The 17,132-nt window shown below is 37.2% G+C and overlaps 1 protein-coding gene and 1 non-coding gene across 20 annotated transcripts in view; both read right to left on the reverse strand.

Moving 5' to 3' along the window:
* UBAP2L (ubiquitin associated protein 2 like) overlaps window positions 1-17,132 on the reverse strand; it is a 47,048-nt gene that overhangs the window by 16,760 nt on the left and 13,156 nt on the right. For 10 of the 19 annotated variants that reach the window (XM_051993951.1, XM_051993948.1, XM_051993943.1 and 7 more), the window contains exons 7-17: window positions 16,394-16,439; window positions 15,657-15,769; window positions 13,954-14,013; window positions 11,817-11,869; window positions 10,409-10,494; window positions 8,730-8,901; window positions 6,197-6,398; window positions 5,356-5,633; window positions 3,572-3,744; window positions 828-1,017; window positions 26-80 (exon numbers count right to left, since the gene is read on the reverse strand). In XM_051993951.1, coding sequence (XP_051849911.1) covers window positions 26-80; window positions 828-1,017; window positions 3,572-3,744; window positions 5,356-5,633; window positions 6,197-6,398; window positions 8,730-8,901; window positions 10,409-10,494; window positions 11,817-11,869; window positions 13,954-14,013; window positions 15,657-15,769; window positions 16,394-16,439 — 1,428 coding nt within the window. The remainder of the gene's footprint in view (window positions 1-25; window positions 81-827; window positions 1,018-3,571; window positions 3,745-5,355; window positions 5,634-6,196; window positions 6,399-8,729; window positions 8,902-10,408; window positions 10,495-11,816; window positions 11,870-13,953; window positions 14,014-15,656; window positions 15,770-16,393; window positions 16,440-17,132) is intronic. The other 9 variants (XM_051993958.1, XM_051993955.1, XM_051993957.1 and 6 more) reach the window with 1 other exon arrangement.
* On the reverse strand, window positions 387-527 carry LOC127563644 (small nucleolar RNA SNORA58). Its single transcript, XR_007954083.1, has one exon. It is a non-coding gene; the product is annotated as a small nucleolar RNA SNORA58 (small nucleolar RNA).

Genomic DNA, 17,132 nt, shown 5'->3' on the forward strand with positions numbered 1-17,132 from the left:
AGAAAGAAAACTGGAGAACACTCACCTTCAACAGATTGTGTGGTCTGTAACTGTGTGGCCTGCACAGAGCTGAAGCCATTCTGGAGCAAAAAATAGATAGATCTGAGTGAGTAGAGCCTGTTAGTATTTGCCCAGGCTTATTCTCTATCAGCAAGCCTTTTCTTCAAAAAATTCAGAGGAAATTGACTGTATTTAAATAATTTAAATTGAAGGATTAACACTCCCCACACCCAAAAAAAAAAGAAATTCATGGGAGTCTTAGAGGATAAGATATATGTGCATTAAAGGATAGCAGGTGATAGCCCCCAATCTACTAAGGAAACCCAGAGCCCTAAAAAGATGCTGGAAAGACTTACAGACCCAGATCAATGATCCTTAGGGGGAATGTCTATGGAAGTAATGCAGTTCAGCCAAGCCATTAATTTGGCAGCCTGTAGATCTGGCAGTCACTCCACATTTCCTCTTGCATACACTGTCCCCCCCAACTGGCCATGAGGCAAAGCCAGATGAGGTCTACTGGTATGCACCTAGCATTCTAGCAATCAGATATCCCAATGAGATGGGGCAGGCACTGGACTAGACACAAACCCTGCTCCATCAGCTGGGATCTTTACATTTATTCCTCCAGGGAGAATGATTCTTTGGTGCCAAGAGAACAGTCAGCTGGGCTTGGCCCAATCGCAGAAACGTGCTCTCCTTTCCTGCTTCTGCCCAGGTGCTCCCCAAGGACCCTCTGCAGCATTTGTGGCAAAGTGAAATGTTGAACCATGAGGGATTTTGTCCCCTTGTTCTCCCAACCACCTCCCAGGAGCTTCTAATCAACCTACCTTTGCCTGAGTCAGGTCCTTCTGAGGAGACGAGGAGATGGAGTTGGGGTACCGCCGAGTCTGTGTGGATCTCTGTTCATAGAGCGGGCCCTGAGCACTGTTTTGGGAGGTATAGGTTGTCGACTGAATTGGGCCGCTCTGATAGCCAGACTCCTGACTCTGGTTGGATGAAATTGTGGATGAAGACTCACTATGTGGGATAAACAGAGAAACACACAATCATGTGTGGAATAGATGAAACTTACTAATAGATCAGGATTGTCAGGAAGGATCCTACTAAGATACAGGGTCAATTCAATCACAATAAAGAAATCCTGTACCACCAAGTTACCAAATCTAAATCTCCACCACTGCCTCCTGGCCATCACTTGGATACAACATATGTCTACAATACCAGTGGTACAGACAATATAATTCAGAAAACCCGACTAGAACTTTGAGTAGAAGGCACAAAGGAGTCACTAAAGGTAAAAATAATAATAAATATTATTTATTTAAAAATTAAAAAGGACCTTATATGTCAAAAGTTCAAATTGTAAAGCTACATAGAAACTTCTACAATCTCACTATCATTTATGCAGTTTTTTTGTGGTTTGCAAAGTTACACTTTATCTCCTTTGATCTTTAAAACCACACAGATTAAATGCTATTATTCTTTTTTTTTTTTTAAACAAATGAAGAAACTGAGGCTGACGGAATTTAAGTGACTTGTTCAGGGTCACATAAATCTTATAATTATGATTTAAACTAAGGAAGATCCGAGTTATAAATCCATTCCATCAACTATGTCTTCAACCTGCAAAGTACTATACTATAGTCTTGCAAGTTCCTTGACAAGTAGTCATCCAGCTGAAATTTACCTCCCTCTTATTTATACACATCTGGTTCTAATTACATCAAGCAGAAGCACTTTCAATATCAAATCACTTCCTGTTCGCTTAATAGCTGTTACCAGAGAAGATAAAGTATCTATCTGTTTTGCCTCTCTGCTCCTTGAGGAGATAAGCTCTTCCAGATCTTTAGTTTTCACACATTTTAGGAAAAATGAAAAAGCCATGAAGAATCTGAATGGCAATAGTGCTATCCAACATGGATACCCCAATGAATCCCAGATTGTGAACCCTAAACAGTGGATTCATCTTCTATTACTCAACTTAAGCCAACAAGTTCAAGATCACTTCCTCAAGACTCCATTAATTCAACAAACACTGAATAATATAACTTTAAATGCCACTGAAAGGGCATCCTTGAGATGATCTAGTTTCATTTCCCAGGAGCCTCATTTTGCCCAATATTTTATTCAACTTCATTCCTCACTTTAGGCCTCCAAAGTTGAATAGTCAAGTTGCTGCTAACCACTGGGGGAAGGAGTCTTTTCACACCTGTAGAGTGAATGGCTTCAGGAAGACAAGCTCATATAACTTTAAGGTTTTCTGTTATATATGCTAACCACTCTCCATGAAGTCTATGAAAAAATCCAGGAAGGAATCTACTTGTTTCTTCTGGAGCACACTAGCTTCACCCAACTCTTTTCCCCCCGATCTCTTTATTCACATATTTTATGTCACTTACATTATGCAACTGTACTGGCATCTATCCATATTTATCATGTATGTAGCTTACATTAACCCCCTTCCCCACATACCCACTTAAAATAGCACTTAAATGGGGAAGGGAATAAGCACTTATATAGGCCCTACAATCCAACAGGCAATCCTGTAATGAAGGTGCTGTTTGAGGTAGGTTGAGGAAATCGAGGTACAGGTTAAGGAACTTCCCCAGGGACACACAGCAAGTGTCTTCTTGAGTATGAATTTGTATTCAGGTCTTCATGGTTTTAGATGCAGGGTCCTAATCCCCATACCACCAGATGCTTTCCTTTACATGTTGAATAGATTACAGTATATCCTGGATACAATATACGTGTGCAGAACTGAACAGTTTTCTTGTTGCACAGGGAGAATTGAATTCAGAAGGTATAAATAATCCGGGAAGAAAAACAAAAATGCAAGCAGTTTACATTCATCTCCCAGTGTTCTTTCTTTGGGTGTAGCTGCTTCTGTCCATCTTTGATCAATTGAAACTGAATTAGCTCTCTTTATCGAAGAGATCCACTTCCATCAGAATACATCCTCAAACAATATCATTGTTGAGGTATATAATGATCTCCTGGTTCTGCTCATTTCACTTAGCATCAGTTCATGTAAGTCTCGCCAGTCCTCTCTGTATTCATCCTGCTGGTCATTCCTTACAGAACAATAATATTCCATAACGTTCATATACCACAATTTACTCAACCATTCTCCAATTGATGGGCATCCATTCATTTTCCAGCTTCTAGCCACTACAAACAGGGCTGCCACAAATATTTTGGCACATACAGGTCCCTTTCCTTCCACCAGATGCTTTTAAAAAGCCACTGACAGCAAGCTTTTCTCGTGTTCTGAAGCCTACTTAACATATCATCTGCATTAAGTCTGCACACTTACCAGGAGTCAAACAGGCACATATTAATTACTACTTCCTTAAAGAAAATAACAAATGATCCTGATAGTGTTGATTTAAAGCACCACGAACATAAGAAAATCAACAATAAAATACAAAAGTCCCTCTAATTTCTGATAGAAAACTTATCCTTAATTTTTCCTTCCCTAAATGAAACAGATTCAGGCTAGTTTTGGATCAATAGTCTCAAAAGTGACATGAACCTAAACCACAAGACAGCAGGCAGCTTTATATTGTACCTTGCAGTGCTGGTGTAGAGACTGCTTGGAGTCTGACTTGAGGAGGCGCTCGTGGTAGGAGTGGACTCATACTCTGAGAGAACAGGCTCTGACCCAAACTGTAATGCCCCAAACTGCAGGTTTAGCCCTGAGATATCCGCTGAGCCAGGCATCTCCACTGCCAGAGCAGGAATCTATAGAAAGACAGGAAGGGGGATGTGAGATTTAACCTTTTTATAACTTTATAGTTTTTAAAGATCTCACTGTTACATATTACCAAATTAAAAGATATGTAACTGTAAATTAGTCCAATAATTCTGGAAAATACTTTGGGACTGATAATCAAATGATTAAAACATCCTATATCTTTTCATCTAAGAGTAAGGATTAAAATAATGATAGCTAACACTCACAAACACACACACACACACACACACACACACACACACACACACACACACACACACACACCCCTCTTTAGAATTTAAAAAGAACATTATATATGTTATCTCATTTGATCCTAATTATAATTCTGTGAGGTTGATGTTATTATCTTTTTTTTCCAGATAAGAAAATTTTGGAGGCTTCCAGAGAGTATGTAATTTGTTCAAGTACTGCTTGAGACCAGATCTAAAATCCAATCTTCCTGATTCTTTATTCCAGATTTCTACTAATTACACCCTCAGGTAGCTCCCACTGTTCAGCATAAAGCAAAACATTTATATCAGCACCTTTTATGTTATCAAAAACTAGAATCAAAGTAGATGTTTATTAATTAGGGATGGGTAAGTAAATTATGGTACACAAATATTAGGAAATTTTACTGTGCAATTAATAAGCAACAAATATAACAAATAATGACAATTTTGGGAAGTCTTGTAACTTAATACAAAACAAAGTAAACAGAATAGGAAAATAATATGCACAAAGATTATATTACAAATGGAGGAACACCAAAGTGAATGCTGGGAAATGATAATAACCAAATGATAATAACAATAACCAATCGCTAAAGAAGAGATTAAAGAATGTCCTTCCCTCTCTTCTCTGCAGTTGGAAATCATAGCTGTGAAATGTTGTTCCTAATTTCAGAGTTTGTTGATGTGTGGAAAATTTTGTTTGTTTTTCTCTTTCCCTTAGTTATAAAGGATGACTCTCTAGGAAAGGAATCAGGGAGGGAGGGAAAACAAAGGCAATGTAAAAAAAATTGATAAAATTTAAATAAAAATATCAAATGAAGGCAACAAGTTAAGGATGTAACCAAGTCTTCTGTGACTTTTGAACACAATTTGCATTAAGTGAGTGCCAATGATGTAATAGGATTCTTTGGCCCCCAGATCTTTAGGTGGGGGCTGGGTTAGGAAGCCCTGAATCTTCTGGAATAGGAATCTATCTCAGAAAACTCTCCTGATTCTGACCCCTCCTTAGCTGCTAGCCTCAGGAAAGTCCGAGGATAATCACCACCCTTAAGTCATCTGGAGATTGCTCCTTAGCCTGGAGTCACAAAGTCAACATGTATTCCCTAGCCTTAAGCTATAGAAGACAGGATAAAGCTGTGCTCTGTCTTTCAATGCTTTGCTATTAGAATCAGGAATCTAGCCCACTAAAAATTCTTAAGTATCAAAATAAACTTTTTTTTTTTTTGGCCAACTTAACTTGGAGACTGGGACTGCAAATTCTTTCTCTGTACCTGCAACACCGCCCTGGAGACCCTCAAACACTGTTAGGGTGTCTCATCCCTCAACACCTCTATCTACCTTAAAAGGCCCATATAAAACTATGCCAAGTCCCATAATCCAAAGTACCTTTGAAGTCAAAGAGGCCTTTTTCTTTTGCTGCTTCAGTTTCTGCTGAGCGGGCTGGGGGCTGGAGGACTGGTTGTCTGATGAGCCCGGGGACATCTGTGGAGCTGAGGTGGACTTGCTCGGCAATGGAGAGGAAGGGGTCGGAGGTGCAGCTGTGGAGGTGGTCACTGCAGGTGGCTTTTCCTGCAGGAACACCTCCATCATGGCTGAAGATGGGGTGAAGGCCTGACGCTTTGTGAATGGGCTGTGGACTGTTGAATCACTTGGGTTCTTCAAATCTGATGGAGAAAAATTGATGTATATGTGTAAGACCATGCAAAGGCTACAGAACAAATTCTAAGAAAACTTGTCTAGAATCCTAAATTGTGCTTAAGGGGTAATCAGCACTTTTTCAATGCAGACCAAGAGGTTGGTTCCATTCTGATTGGCACCATCATCATTCTAGGGCAGAGATATAAAACAGAGAAGCTCCTTGGGGCCGATTCTTTTGTCAAGTCAGAAATAGTCCTACCCCTGGTTCTGAACTGTTCAAAGTTGGAAATATTTCCTTTTCACAATCAACCCAGGTGAACCAGAAGAAATTCTGTGAAATCTCCTGGTCAATGCAGGGCCTCCAGGCCAGGATATAGGAATCCATTGAATCAGATAAAATTAAGATTTATAGCCTCATAAATTCCTGTAATTCCCCAACTGCCTGGGCTCAATCTATCTGGGAAAGGGAAAATTAATGTGGGAAATGAGTCATTTGGCTGCCCCTTTCATCACCCCACCATACATCTCTACCTACCCAATGGCAGCAACATTCTAACAATAATGACTATAACCTCCTGTCTTCCCTTACCATACTGCACCAGCGATGGGGATTGTGTTGTAGAGCCCATGTCCCAAGAGGAAGTGGTGGTGCTCCCACCCGACTGAGAGTGCTGAGCTGCCAACTGGGCCAAAGCCTGGGCTGTCTTGAACTGCTCCAAGAATTGGGAGCCTGTGGTGCTACCACCTTTAGCTTCGCCGACATCACCAAACCCCTTTCCTAGCATGCTCACCTGCAGATCAAGACAGAATCACAGAAGTTCACTAAGGAATTCACATGGAATTACTAGCTTAGAGTGACATAGGCCAGATGAGTCAAGCCTATATTATACCTTCATACCTCCTGCAGGGAAAAATGTCAATGGCTGTTTTTATAAAACAACCAACTTGATTATCCATGATAATGAGGGACAAGAAAACCACAAATAACTGAAAATAAAATACCATTTTAGCCAACAATGCAAGACTCATTTCCACTTTTAGTTTTTTCACAAGAAGCCAAAAAGGACATCTTGAGAGTTTCTCCTCTCTGCCCCTAAATAGATGAGATGAAGAGATCATGAACTCTACACTGGTAAGTCAAATCTTATGGCTTCAGTAATAGATGTGATCAAATGTTTTTACAACAGAATAGATGCCCGAGTCCAAGTCTTATCAGCTGTCCAAGCTTATACTTCAAAATTTATTGTTGCCATGTGGATAAAAGAACTAGTCTACTGATTATGCCCAGATAAAGCTGCCTTCAATCCATTCCAGACAATCAAGTTGTCTCATTTATTCTAAAAGATTTCTAGGGAAGGAAATTTATCCCAAACTTCCTTTAGCATTATTCACCACATGCCACCCAGAATTTATTAGGCTGCAGCTCACTTACAATTTCTCTTACCCTACCTCAATCTCTACCAAGAATAGCAAAAATAAACAAATAACAGAAGTTCTAGTCAAAATTAAGGAATTATTGAAAAATAATCTCCTATTAAGAGAATTATAAAGAACTAACCTAGAACAAGATACAAGACAAATGCTTCACAATATTTCATTATCCAACATACCATATCATAATTAAATGAAAATAGTAGAACTGTAAAGCTGATTTTTAAAACAAGCCAACACTGAAATAGAATTTATAAAAAATCAATGTAATTCAATCAATAGTAAATATATCACTACATAAGATCCTAGTGAAATTATAAAATTTAAATAACACCAAATAAGATCAGAAATTTAAAACTGGAATGGATCTTAAGTCAACCCCCCTCACTTTACAGATGAGGAAAATTAGGTTTGGAGATCTAAAGCAAGCTTTAGTCAAATAGGTAAGAAGCAATGCCAGAATTTCAACTGAGATCCTCTGACTCCAGATCCAATATTCATCCTATACCACATGTTGACCTCAGGGAGTTGATAATCCAATTATGAATTAAACTTATAGTTCTCTTTAGGAGGCTATGAAGCATGAAGTAACATATAGAACCATTTTTTAATCTGAATAAGGGAGGGAATCAAGCAAAATACCCTTAATCTAATACAAAACATGTAGAATGTGAAGCTGAAGTTATATTAATGGAAAATATCATAGGTTAATACCATTAAGAATTTCTCTAGCACTTATCTTTGACAACCAAAAAACTAAGCCTTTTAGGATCAGAATAATAAATAATATTTAGAATAAAACAGTTTTGATTCTAGGTATAACAGGATTCAGCTCCAAATGCAATTATTCTCAGCTCTAGTAAGTCCTTGGACTTTATTATATTAAGGTTTAATGTGTGGAACAAGATTAAGGACAAGCTAACATGATTTTGGACAAAATACTCAATCATGGCCCAGGATACTATCTTCCCTCTCCTAAATATCCTCTTGTACTATTCTGCCCCCATTAGGGAAAGAGTATTAGGAATGAACCTAGCCCTAGCTCTGATGCTTAATTAGCTCTGTGACCTTGGACAAGTCATTAAGCTTTGATTCCATGTGATCACCTGATAAAATGGAAAGGATGGACTAGATATCTCCAAGAAACCTTTTAGCACAAAGATTCTCTAAATTTTAACCATCCCTCCCTCCTCTCAGACTCCCAGAATTATTTGCCTCAATATTTGATGAATTTATTATCAAAGACACCTGCTTTAGTCTCTAGCACAGGGTATCATTTTTTGGTTTAATTTTTAACTACCTAAGATTTTTTTGAACCAAGCCATATGGTACACAGTGTATAAATTGAAGGTTTTGGTTTATAAAAATGCAATTTCTGCCTCCATTATGAAAAAAAATCCTGTTGCCTCTCAAACATGTAATCTCATCAAGCATATAAAGAAGGAAAAAAAGGTTTGTTCACAATTTGATCTGAAGCAACTTTTTTCTCCTTCTTAAAGTATATCATATCATTAATTATTTCAAACTTAATACAGGACCCAACATTTGAGTAGAGACCAACATTTTGCCTATAGTTAGCTCTGCTCCATTTCTATACCTGAGAAGCAGAAAAACAGAAACCAGAAACTTCTTAATTTCTAACTACTTGAAGGGAATGGAACAGGAGTAAGTGAAGGGTTCCCTCTACTTACCATGCTGTGATGGGAGAAGGTGCTTCCTGATGCAGGCTGTGATATGGTGTTCTGCTTTGAATTGCTGAACACCAGAGGCTGGGCCAGGGAAGGAGCCTGAGATGGATCCAGATTGGTTGATTCATTCTCCATTGAAGAAGGCGTCTTCCCTAGTAACACAGCAAGGTCGATCCTAGCAAAGACAGGAATAGCATTTGAAAAACAAAGGCAGAAACTTCCAAGTATTCCCTAATAACCTTTGCTTAGTTACAGCAACATAAGTGGTAAAAGGCATATCAGATAAAAAAAACTGAATCTGAAGTCTATATTCTTCTATGGAGAATACAACAGTACACAGGCAGTTCTGAAGCAACCAGCACATAAAGTAAATATAAGCGGCAGTAAACTCTATTCACTTTACAGCTTGAGAGAATACTACAAATCCACCAAGTGAAATGAATGTTAAAGTTTTTTTAAAGCTTTGTTTTAGCATAAATTTGATGAATGAGCACTTTGTCTTGGTTTGATATGGTAGCTTCACAAGTAGACCTAAACTTGCTAAAATTTGGCAATTTCACCCAAAAGTTTGAATACATTTTATCAACAATACATAAAAACTTAAAACTCATTGAATTTAAAGCATAAGAGGTTCTTTCAAAAATTAGTTTTATATCTCTCTAACATCATACTTTTCATCATCTCTGGACAGCCATTACATGTCAAAGAATAGAATAGCAAATCCAAGAGGTGACGAGGTTGGTTCAAGGAACAATGAGAACTGCTAAACAGAAGTGCCACACCAAAACCAACCTTAGGATCTATTAGCTTAACTTTGGCTATTCTGGAGGACAGGGAATGACAGTGATCAATGAATACCTACGGAGGTCCGAAACCATAGAAGACTGACGAGACTAAACTCAGCATTATAAAGTAAATGGATAGCCTACCAAATTTTCAAAATTCAGAACGGTATGGGAAAATCTTCACTTGAATTCCAATAATAGCATCACTTACTTTGAAAGAAATTAAGTTTAGGTAGATTGTAAGTATGATAAGCCTTACTTAATGACAGGAATATTGAAAGTTAAACTGAATAAAAAGCAGAACTTAACAATTTCAAAAGAAAATCAGAAGCTCAAAGCAGAGCACCATATCACAGCCTGCATCAGGAAGTACTTTCTCCCAGCTCAGCATGATAAGTAGGGGAACCCTTCAATTATTCCTGACCCTTCAAGAAGTAGTTAAGAGAGTAAGAAGTTTCTAGGGTCTATTTTTCTACTACTCAGGTATAGAAATGGAGCAAAGATAAAAAACTGGTCTCTAATCAAATAGGATCCTGTACTATTAATATGAAAAAAATTAGCAAAGGCCATGTGTAAAAGATAGTAAATAAGCTGAGTTTTAAAGGGAATTATGGCTTCCAAAAGGAGTATGTGAGAAGAGAGTCAGCCTGTACAAAGGCACAGAAAACAAGAGACAGTTACATAAGAAACATATTTATTAGAATTCTGAAGTGGATGTAAGGCTAGGATTTACACATTAATAAAAGCTAGTGTTTTTGGGTTATACGACTAATATAACAATCACTTAAACTACTTATAAAGTTCCTAAAAGTACAGGAAAAAAGAGACTTATTCAAAATCTGTCCCCAAAGTCCCCTCGAGCCCCTAAGACAAAGTTTATTATACATTTTTTTTTACCTCTGACCAGCAGTGATTGTCACATTTTCTGCAGGCAGAGGCACTGAAGACACATTAGAGGCAGTGAAGATCTTGGTCTCAGAAAGCTGGAATGGAGATTAAGGAGTGAGTCATTATCAGTTCCAAGTAGGCCACATTCAATGAGATGCAGGGAAAAAGTAATTTAGTCTCAAAGTTAAAAAAACCTGAGCTGTCTAGACCCTTAATAAACCAAACAGCTTTCAATAGATTTGAGGTACTTTAGTCTGAAATTAAGGAAAAGAGATTAAATAGATAAGCTTCTTCCACCTATATACTTTGATTTCATTCATAATAAATGTTTAGTTGAGGAATAACAGAATAAATGATCAAAAGTTCATAGGATCATAAATTTAGAATTTCAAGAGGGGATAGAGTTGCATCTAATCCACCAGAAGATGAAACCAGGACTGAGAGGTGAAGCCACACAGTAAAAAGCACAACTGGCATTCAAATTCGGATCCTACTGACTCCAAATTCAGCATTCTTTTCACTGTACCACTGACCAATAGTTTCTACAATTAGATAATCTGGCTGTTTTCATTATAAAAAGCAGAATTAAGGAAGGTATTTGACAGTGACATTTCCTTGGCCATGAAGTAAAGTAAAGTAAAGGTTTCACAAATAGGAACATGAGCAACAATTACTTAAAAAAAAAAAAAAAAAAAGGGACTCATTCTTAGAAATCAACCATGAGGTTCAAAGCATTAAAGTTTCAGTTCAGAGCAGGGATAAAGTTATTTCAACTCAAGTAACATTTACCTAAGTAATTCCAGAAACCTTCTTTTATATGTAACTTTATGTCACTGCAGTTTGAGATAGGTATGCTAATGGAGTCTAGCAATATTAAACACAAAAAGAAAGAGGCCAAAAGATCAACTAAATTATCCACTTGAGAATAAGGATTCATCATCATCTCTCCTACTTCCTTCGCCTCATATATAGCCTATTATGGAGTTAGACAAGGAGTAAGTATTTAACGTGACTATGAAATGAAAGTATGACTTCATAAGGTCATGGCATAAGAATACTGGTTATACTGAGTCTCAGGAGTCGTTATATATAATTTAATTCTGCCAGAATTCCATTTCCAACATTACCCTGGACTTGTCACTTTCCTGGCAATAAGTTTTATAGTATGCTGTCATAGTTATGCATGTACATATAATTATATGGTAGAACCTATATCTTGTAGCCCTTTCCACAATGTGACTTCTTTGAATCTTACTTATCTCTAGGGATGTCTTCATGTGCCACCTGAAATGTTTACAGGTCAATATCCTGAAGTTGTCCATGGGTTGCAAAGATTTAGACTATTACTGGTAAGTGGAAGCCCAAACAACTTCTACCCTTGAGCATTCAGTATAAGAGAATTTTTAGGAATACTTACATCTTCATTCCAATCTTCGGTACCCCATTCCTCTGTTGCAGTCCTCCATGCACCTAAGAACAAAGGGAAGAATTGAGAAGTGACTTAAAACACCATGAAGTAAGACACACTTAAGAAACAATTCTAAAATATTTTTCAGGCAAAAAAGTGATAAGGTCTAGTGGACAGAAAAAATTCCCAAGTACAAAATCATGAACTAGACCCTCCCCCAAAGTGGCATCTCTGAATATAAGATTTTACTGGGATTATGACTTCACATTCATCACCATTGCCTTCTACAATCAGTTCAGCAGCAGGCACAAAAAACAACCATCCACCCCACCCCCCACTAGGCAATATCCTTTATAGAAACTCAGTCCTCTGGCCTGGTAGAATTTACCAGGTCATATAATAGGATGGTAAAAGGCAACATAAACAAGAGCATGCAACTGAGCTTACTTAACTGGGATAAGGAAAAAAAAATCCCAGGTGATCTGAAGAGAGATGGCAACAGTGATTTAAGAGCACAGTTAAAAAAAAAATTGGTTTTGATGATGGTTCATGACAAAACAGTGAAAGAAGGATGGGAAGGTGAATAGAGGGTAGGGTATTGAAGTAAAAAGTGCTGGATTTGGAAGTCAGAAGAGACCTGAGTTTATATCCTAATTCCAAAACTCCCAGTGATATCATGGTCATATGACCTCAATGAGTTTTCCTTTCCTCATCTGTAAAATAGGGATATTACTTTAAACTAACTCCCTCACAGTATTGTTATGAGGAAAAAAGCTCTAAAGAAATGCAAATAGTTATTACCTGCCACTTACTTAATTTCATAGTAAGAACATATCCAAAACTAACTCAGCTAGAAACTAAAAATAAAAGATCTAATGCCTCCAAAAGCTATACTGTGGAAAGAGACAGATCACTAAAGTCAGGAGTAAAAGCCACAATTTCAAACTCCTATGCATTCAGAACAGGTTTATCTCTTGAGTGGGGAAGAGGGTGAAGGGAAGGGAAGGGAAGGAAAGGAAAGGACAATACAAAAACAAAACCCCAAAACCCCTTTATTCCTTGGTTTTCATTGTATTTCTCTCAGTTCAACCTGGGAATCTCTAGCTCCTCCCTAAGAACCCCCTCTATTGACTAATTTAAAAAACAAACACTGGGTTTGAGGTAATGGGAGTTTGTGGGAGAAAAGACTAAAGCACAAGAAGATGCATCTATATCTTCCATCTCTTCTGTATCTCTATCATCTTCTCTTCATATCTATTCTCAAAAGATTTGGGAGTGGAGAGGTGTTTTTAAAAATTAGATGAATTCTACTATACTCTAAGAGTTAACTAAAAGAATTATATGGTACCTTCCATAGGTAAGGGAGAAAGGTGAGGGAGAAAAAGAATTCCCTCACTCTCTCAAAGCACCACCCTAACTTACTCAATCAACAAAGTTAGATTTCTCACAAAAGAGAAAGATTGTTAGAAATAAAGCCTGTAGGCTCTACATGTTTTAGTCTCTGAAGGAAAGCATTCATGTGACACTTCGAACTTCCAACTGAAATTTTCTCAATATTCAACAAATACTAAAAAATTTGTTACTTCCAACAGGAAGATTATCTGATACAAGAACTTTTTCAGCAACATCTAAAAACTGTCCAACAAGAGAACAGATGTTCTTTGATCAGAACAGAGGTCCAACTTTAACCTACCAAAGCAGAAAACTATATCCTAATCTCCTTCTGGAAACACAACTTCCTCTTCCCTTCCTCCTCTTTCTTCTCCTTCAAATTTCTACTCTAACCTGGGACAAACCATAAGGAGACTAGCTGGCAGAAAATTTTCTGGTGACTTTGGTGGGCAGGGAAGAATTCAAGACTGATACTGTTACATATGAACCGCAAGGTCATGGAAGCAGGTGGTTTTAGAACAGAACTGTGTGGAGAGAACTAAGGAACAGTGGGAGTTGAGACACTGACAAAGAATTATGGTTTCCTTCCCATCAACAGAAAACATAGAAAGCAAACATCAAATATTCACTAAGTGAAAAAAATCTGAGAAAGACAGAAACAACAAGAAATAAGTGACATATCCACAGATATTTCAGTTTATAAAAAGCTATAAAAATAATATCCGGGGCAGTTAGGCGCCTGGATGTATCATACCAGGAGCAGTCTCAAATTTTCGGGGATAATTTGACCCCTCAACCCCCATGAAATCAAGTCCTGAAACAAAAAAGAAAAGAAAAGAAAAAACAACCAGTGAAATTTTGCTTATGAATGAGAACGTTTGCCCCCACTACACAACTCCCACTGTACCTGTGGATATTTGGGGGTAGATATTTTTCCCCCTAATTCTAAATTGAGAAAGGATGCTAGAAGTTGTTTTTAAATGGAAACACAAAAATGTATCATGCATGAGAGTTCGTATCATGAATTAACAGTGATGGAAAATGCATGAATCTATACCTGGAGCTTTGACATTAACAGAATGATGGATGGTAACATCACATGCAATTTCATTCAACTACATATTATAGGATCTCCAAATCTAGTCTCCCGAGTCAACCCCCCACTTTCCCACTCTAGCAGATAGAAAAATTGTACTTTGCCAGCCAGTTTCTTGTTGAAGATATATTTGCTGTTTACAATTTAAGGCTGAGATCCTGCATTTGATTCCTCTTTTTAACCGAAAGAAAATTTTTTTTTATAAGTTTACCCTTTGCTCTGTCAATTAAGACAGAAAAAACCAATGGGCTAAATATCAAATTAGTGATCAAAAACATTACTTTCAACAGTCATATTAAAAAGACCCAAACCAGCCACCTCTATCTCTCAAAGGACCTCAGAAGAATGAAGATTTGGCTACTTTACAACATGGAAAGTTAAAATAGGAACAGGACATTTCATGGCAGAACGGTCAGGCATAAAGGGAATTAATTCTAGGGATCTATCTGGCCAATATCAACTTCAGCCTCCATTCAATGAGGCAAAGTAGGCTCGTAAGAAATAGCAGCCGAGTATATGGGAAAAGCAGAGAAAAATTAAAGGAATATCTTTTGGATGAGCACTTTGGTTCAGGCCAAGAAGCTTCCAAAATCCCAGAGATTAACCCCATTTAGATTTGAAGGGAATAGTAATGAATTTGTGGTCTTTCAAGGTACTAGAATCCAAACATCTCCCATCAATAGAAAAATGATAACAGCAGGTTTTCATATTGGAACACTACTCATCCAAGCAAAGGATAGATTCAAAAGTAAAAGGAACTCAGAACCAGGAGACCAGATTATATTTAAAACACACACCCACATACCTCTCTTCCCCACCTCTTAAAACCAAAGTAAAAAAAAAAAAAAAAAAAAAAAAAACCACCAAAAAACCCTTATCTTGTTAGTGTCATTCAAACTTAGCATCTGCTTTTACATACATATCCACTCTGCAGACAGGTACCAAAACTGGTTCAGGAGAACAAACATGTACCCTGGGTAAAGGCCCCTTAATGCTTTATCACTCAAAAGAGTATCTGCAGAGAAGAGCGAGTGCTGAAAATCTCTTCCTTGTCTGCATGTTGCTCAGAATCCCTTATAGAAAAAGGAGTGAAGGGTTTTTTTGCCTTGGTGCTACAAAGCAAACTGGCAGTAGAGCTTTAGATTAGGGCTTCAGTAGACAGCAATTTAAATATGCTATTCACTCTTCTCAAAAACAGAGTTGTCCAATGAACACTCAAATGCATTTTAGAAATCCAAATAATGAATTCTAGAACCAATCCTATCACTTATCCCAAATATTTTTTCTACATTTTTCTGTAACTCAAAAAGATTAGTGCCCAAGATTCCCAGAGGATAACAACATAAAGAAGGATAACTCACTCGTCCCATCATCTGGCTCAAAACTGCCAGTATTGTTCCACGTATTGCCACTACTATTTCCATAATTTTCATCGGTGTTGGTTGGTTCTGCATAATCAGCTGGGTTAAAGGTTCTAAAAAAGAGGAGTCAAGAGTGAAAAGATTCTCGAGTCTCTAAGAACGTTCACCAAAGAGCATTATAATGAAGACACAGACTCCTGAACTCTACTGATTCCAATTCCAGAGCAGAATGGCTCCACTTTACAAAACCCACTTGCTGTCTGTTGTTTCCTTAGTGGCCCACAGTATTTTGTAATTCAGCCTCAACTTCACACTTACTGCCTATTTAAACTAACATGGTACTAGCCCGTCACAAAACTTTTATGGAAAGTAACAAACATCTGCATTTAACTGAAGCTGCCAAGAAGGATAACAGGAGACAATCTAAGCAGCAACCACTTTTTATGGGAAAAAAGCAGTAGATCTCATGTCCTTCCTCTTATTTATCTCAGGAATGCTCTTTGTGGAAATTGGGGCATAACTAAGAAGGAATTTCTTTTGATATTATTTTGGGATTTCTTCAATTATTAACCTAATCTAGAATGGGACAATGAATGTTTGTTTTAAGACATTACAATATCCTAATCATTATGGTAACACATAAAAGGATAGAAAATAAAGGATAATTATTTTTAATTAATATTTTGATTAATTAATAATTTTAATAAATTAATAATTTATTTTTTAATGAAACTTACCCCATGCCTTGGGCAGAAAACCGTCCTCCCCTCCTCCCAGAGCCACCTAGAAATAAAATGGAGGGGGAGGGGGAAGCTTTAAAACATATACTCACACCATATAAACTATTGAGGCAGATTTGAAATAACAGATGTTAAGTGGATAATCTAATAAAATGTACTCTCTATAGTTTCATGAAGAGGACCAGTTAATATGGCTCGGGCATTACAAATGATAAAGACCTCATCTTGAAATCATATAATTATCTTAATAGATGCAGAAAAAACATTTGACAAAATACAACACCCATTCCTAATATAAACACTCAAGAGCATAAGAATAAATGGAGTTTTCCAGTTTGCCTTAAAATAATAAGTACCTCAAACTAAAACCATCAGCAAGCAGGGATATGTAACAGGGATAAGCTAGAAGCATTCCTAATAAGATCAAGAGTGAAACAAGGTTGTCCATTAGCACCACTATTATTTAACATTGTACTAGAAAGGTTAGCTTTAGCAGTAAGAGAGAAATTGAAGATAGTATCATAGGTAATAAGGAAGCAAAACTATCACTCTTTGCAGGTAATATAATAGTTTATGTAGAGAAACTTAGGGAATCAATTAAAAAACTACTAGAAACAATAACTTTAGCAAACTTGCAGAATATAGAATAAACCCATATAAATCATTGGCATTCCTATGTTACCAACAAAGCCCAGCAGCAAGAGATAACAAGAGAAATCCATTTAAAATAACTGTA

Source organism: Antechinus flavipes, chromosome 4 (assembly GCF_016432865.1).
Source record: "Antechinus flavipes isolate AdamAnt ecotype Samford, QLD, Australia chromosome 4, AdamAnt_v2, whole genome shotgun sequence".
In the NCBI taxonomy this organism is placed as follows: Eukaryota; Metazoa; Chordata; class Mammalia; order Dasyuromorphia; family Dasyuridae; genus Antechinus; species Antechinus flavipes.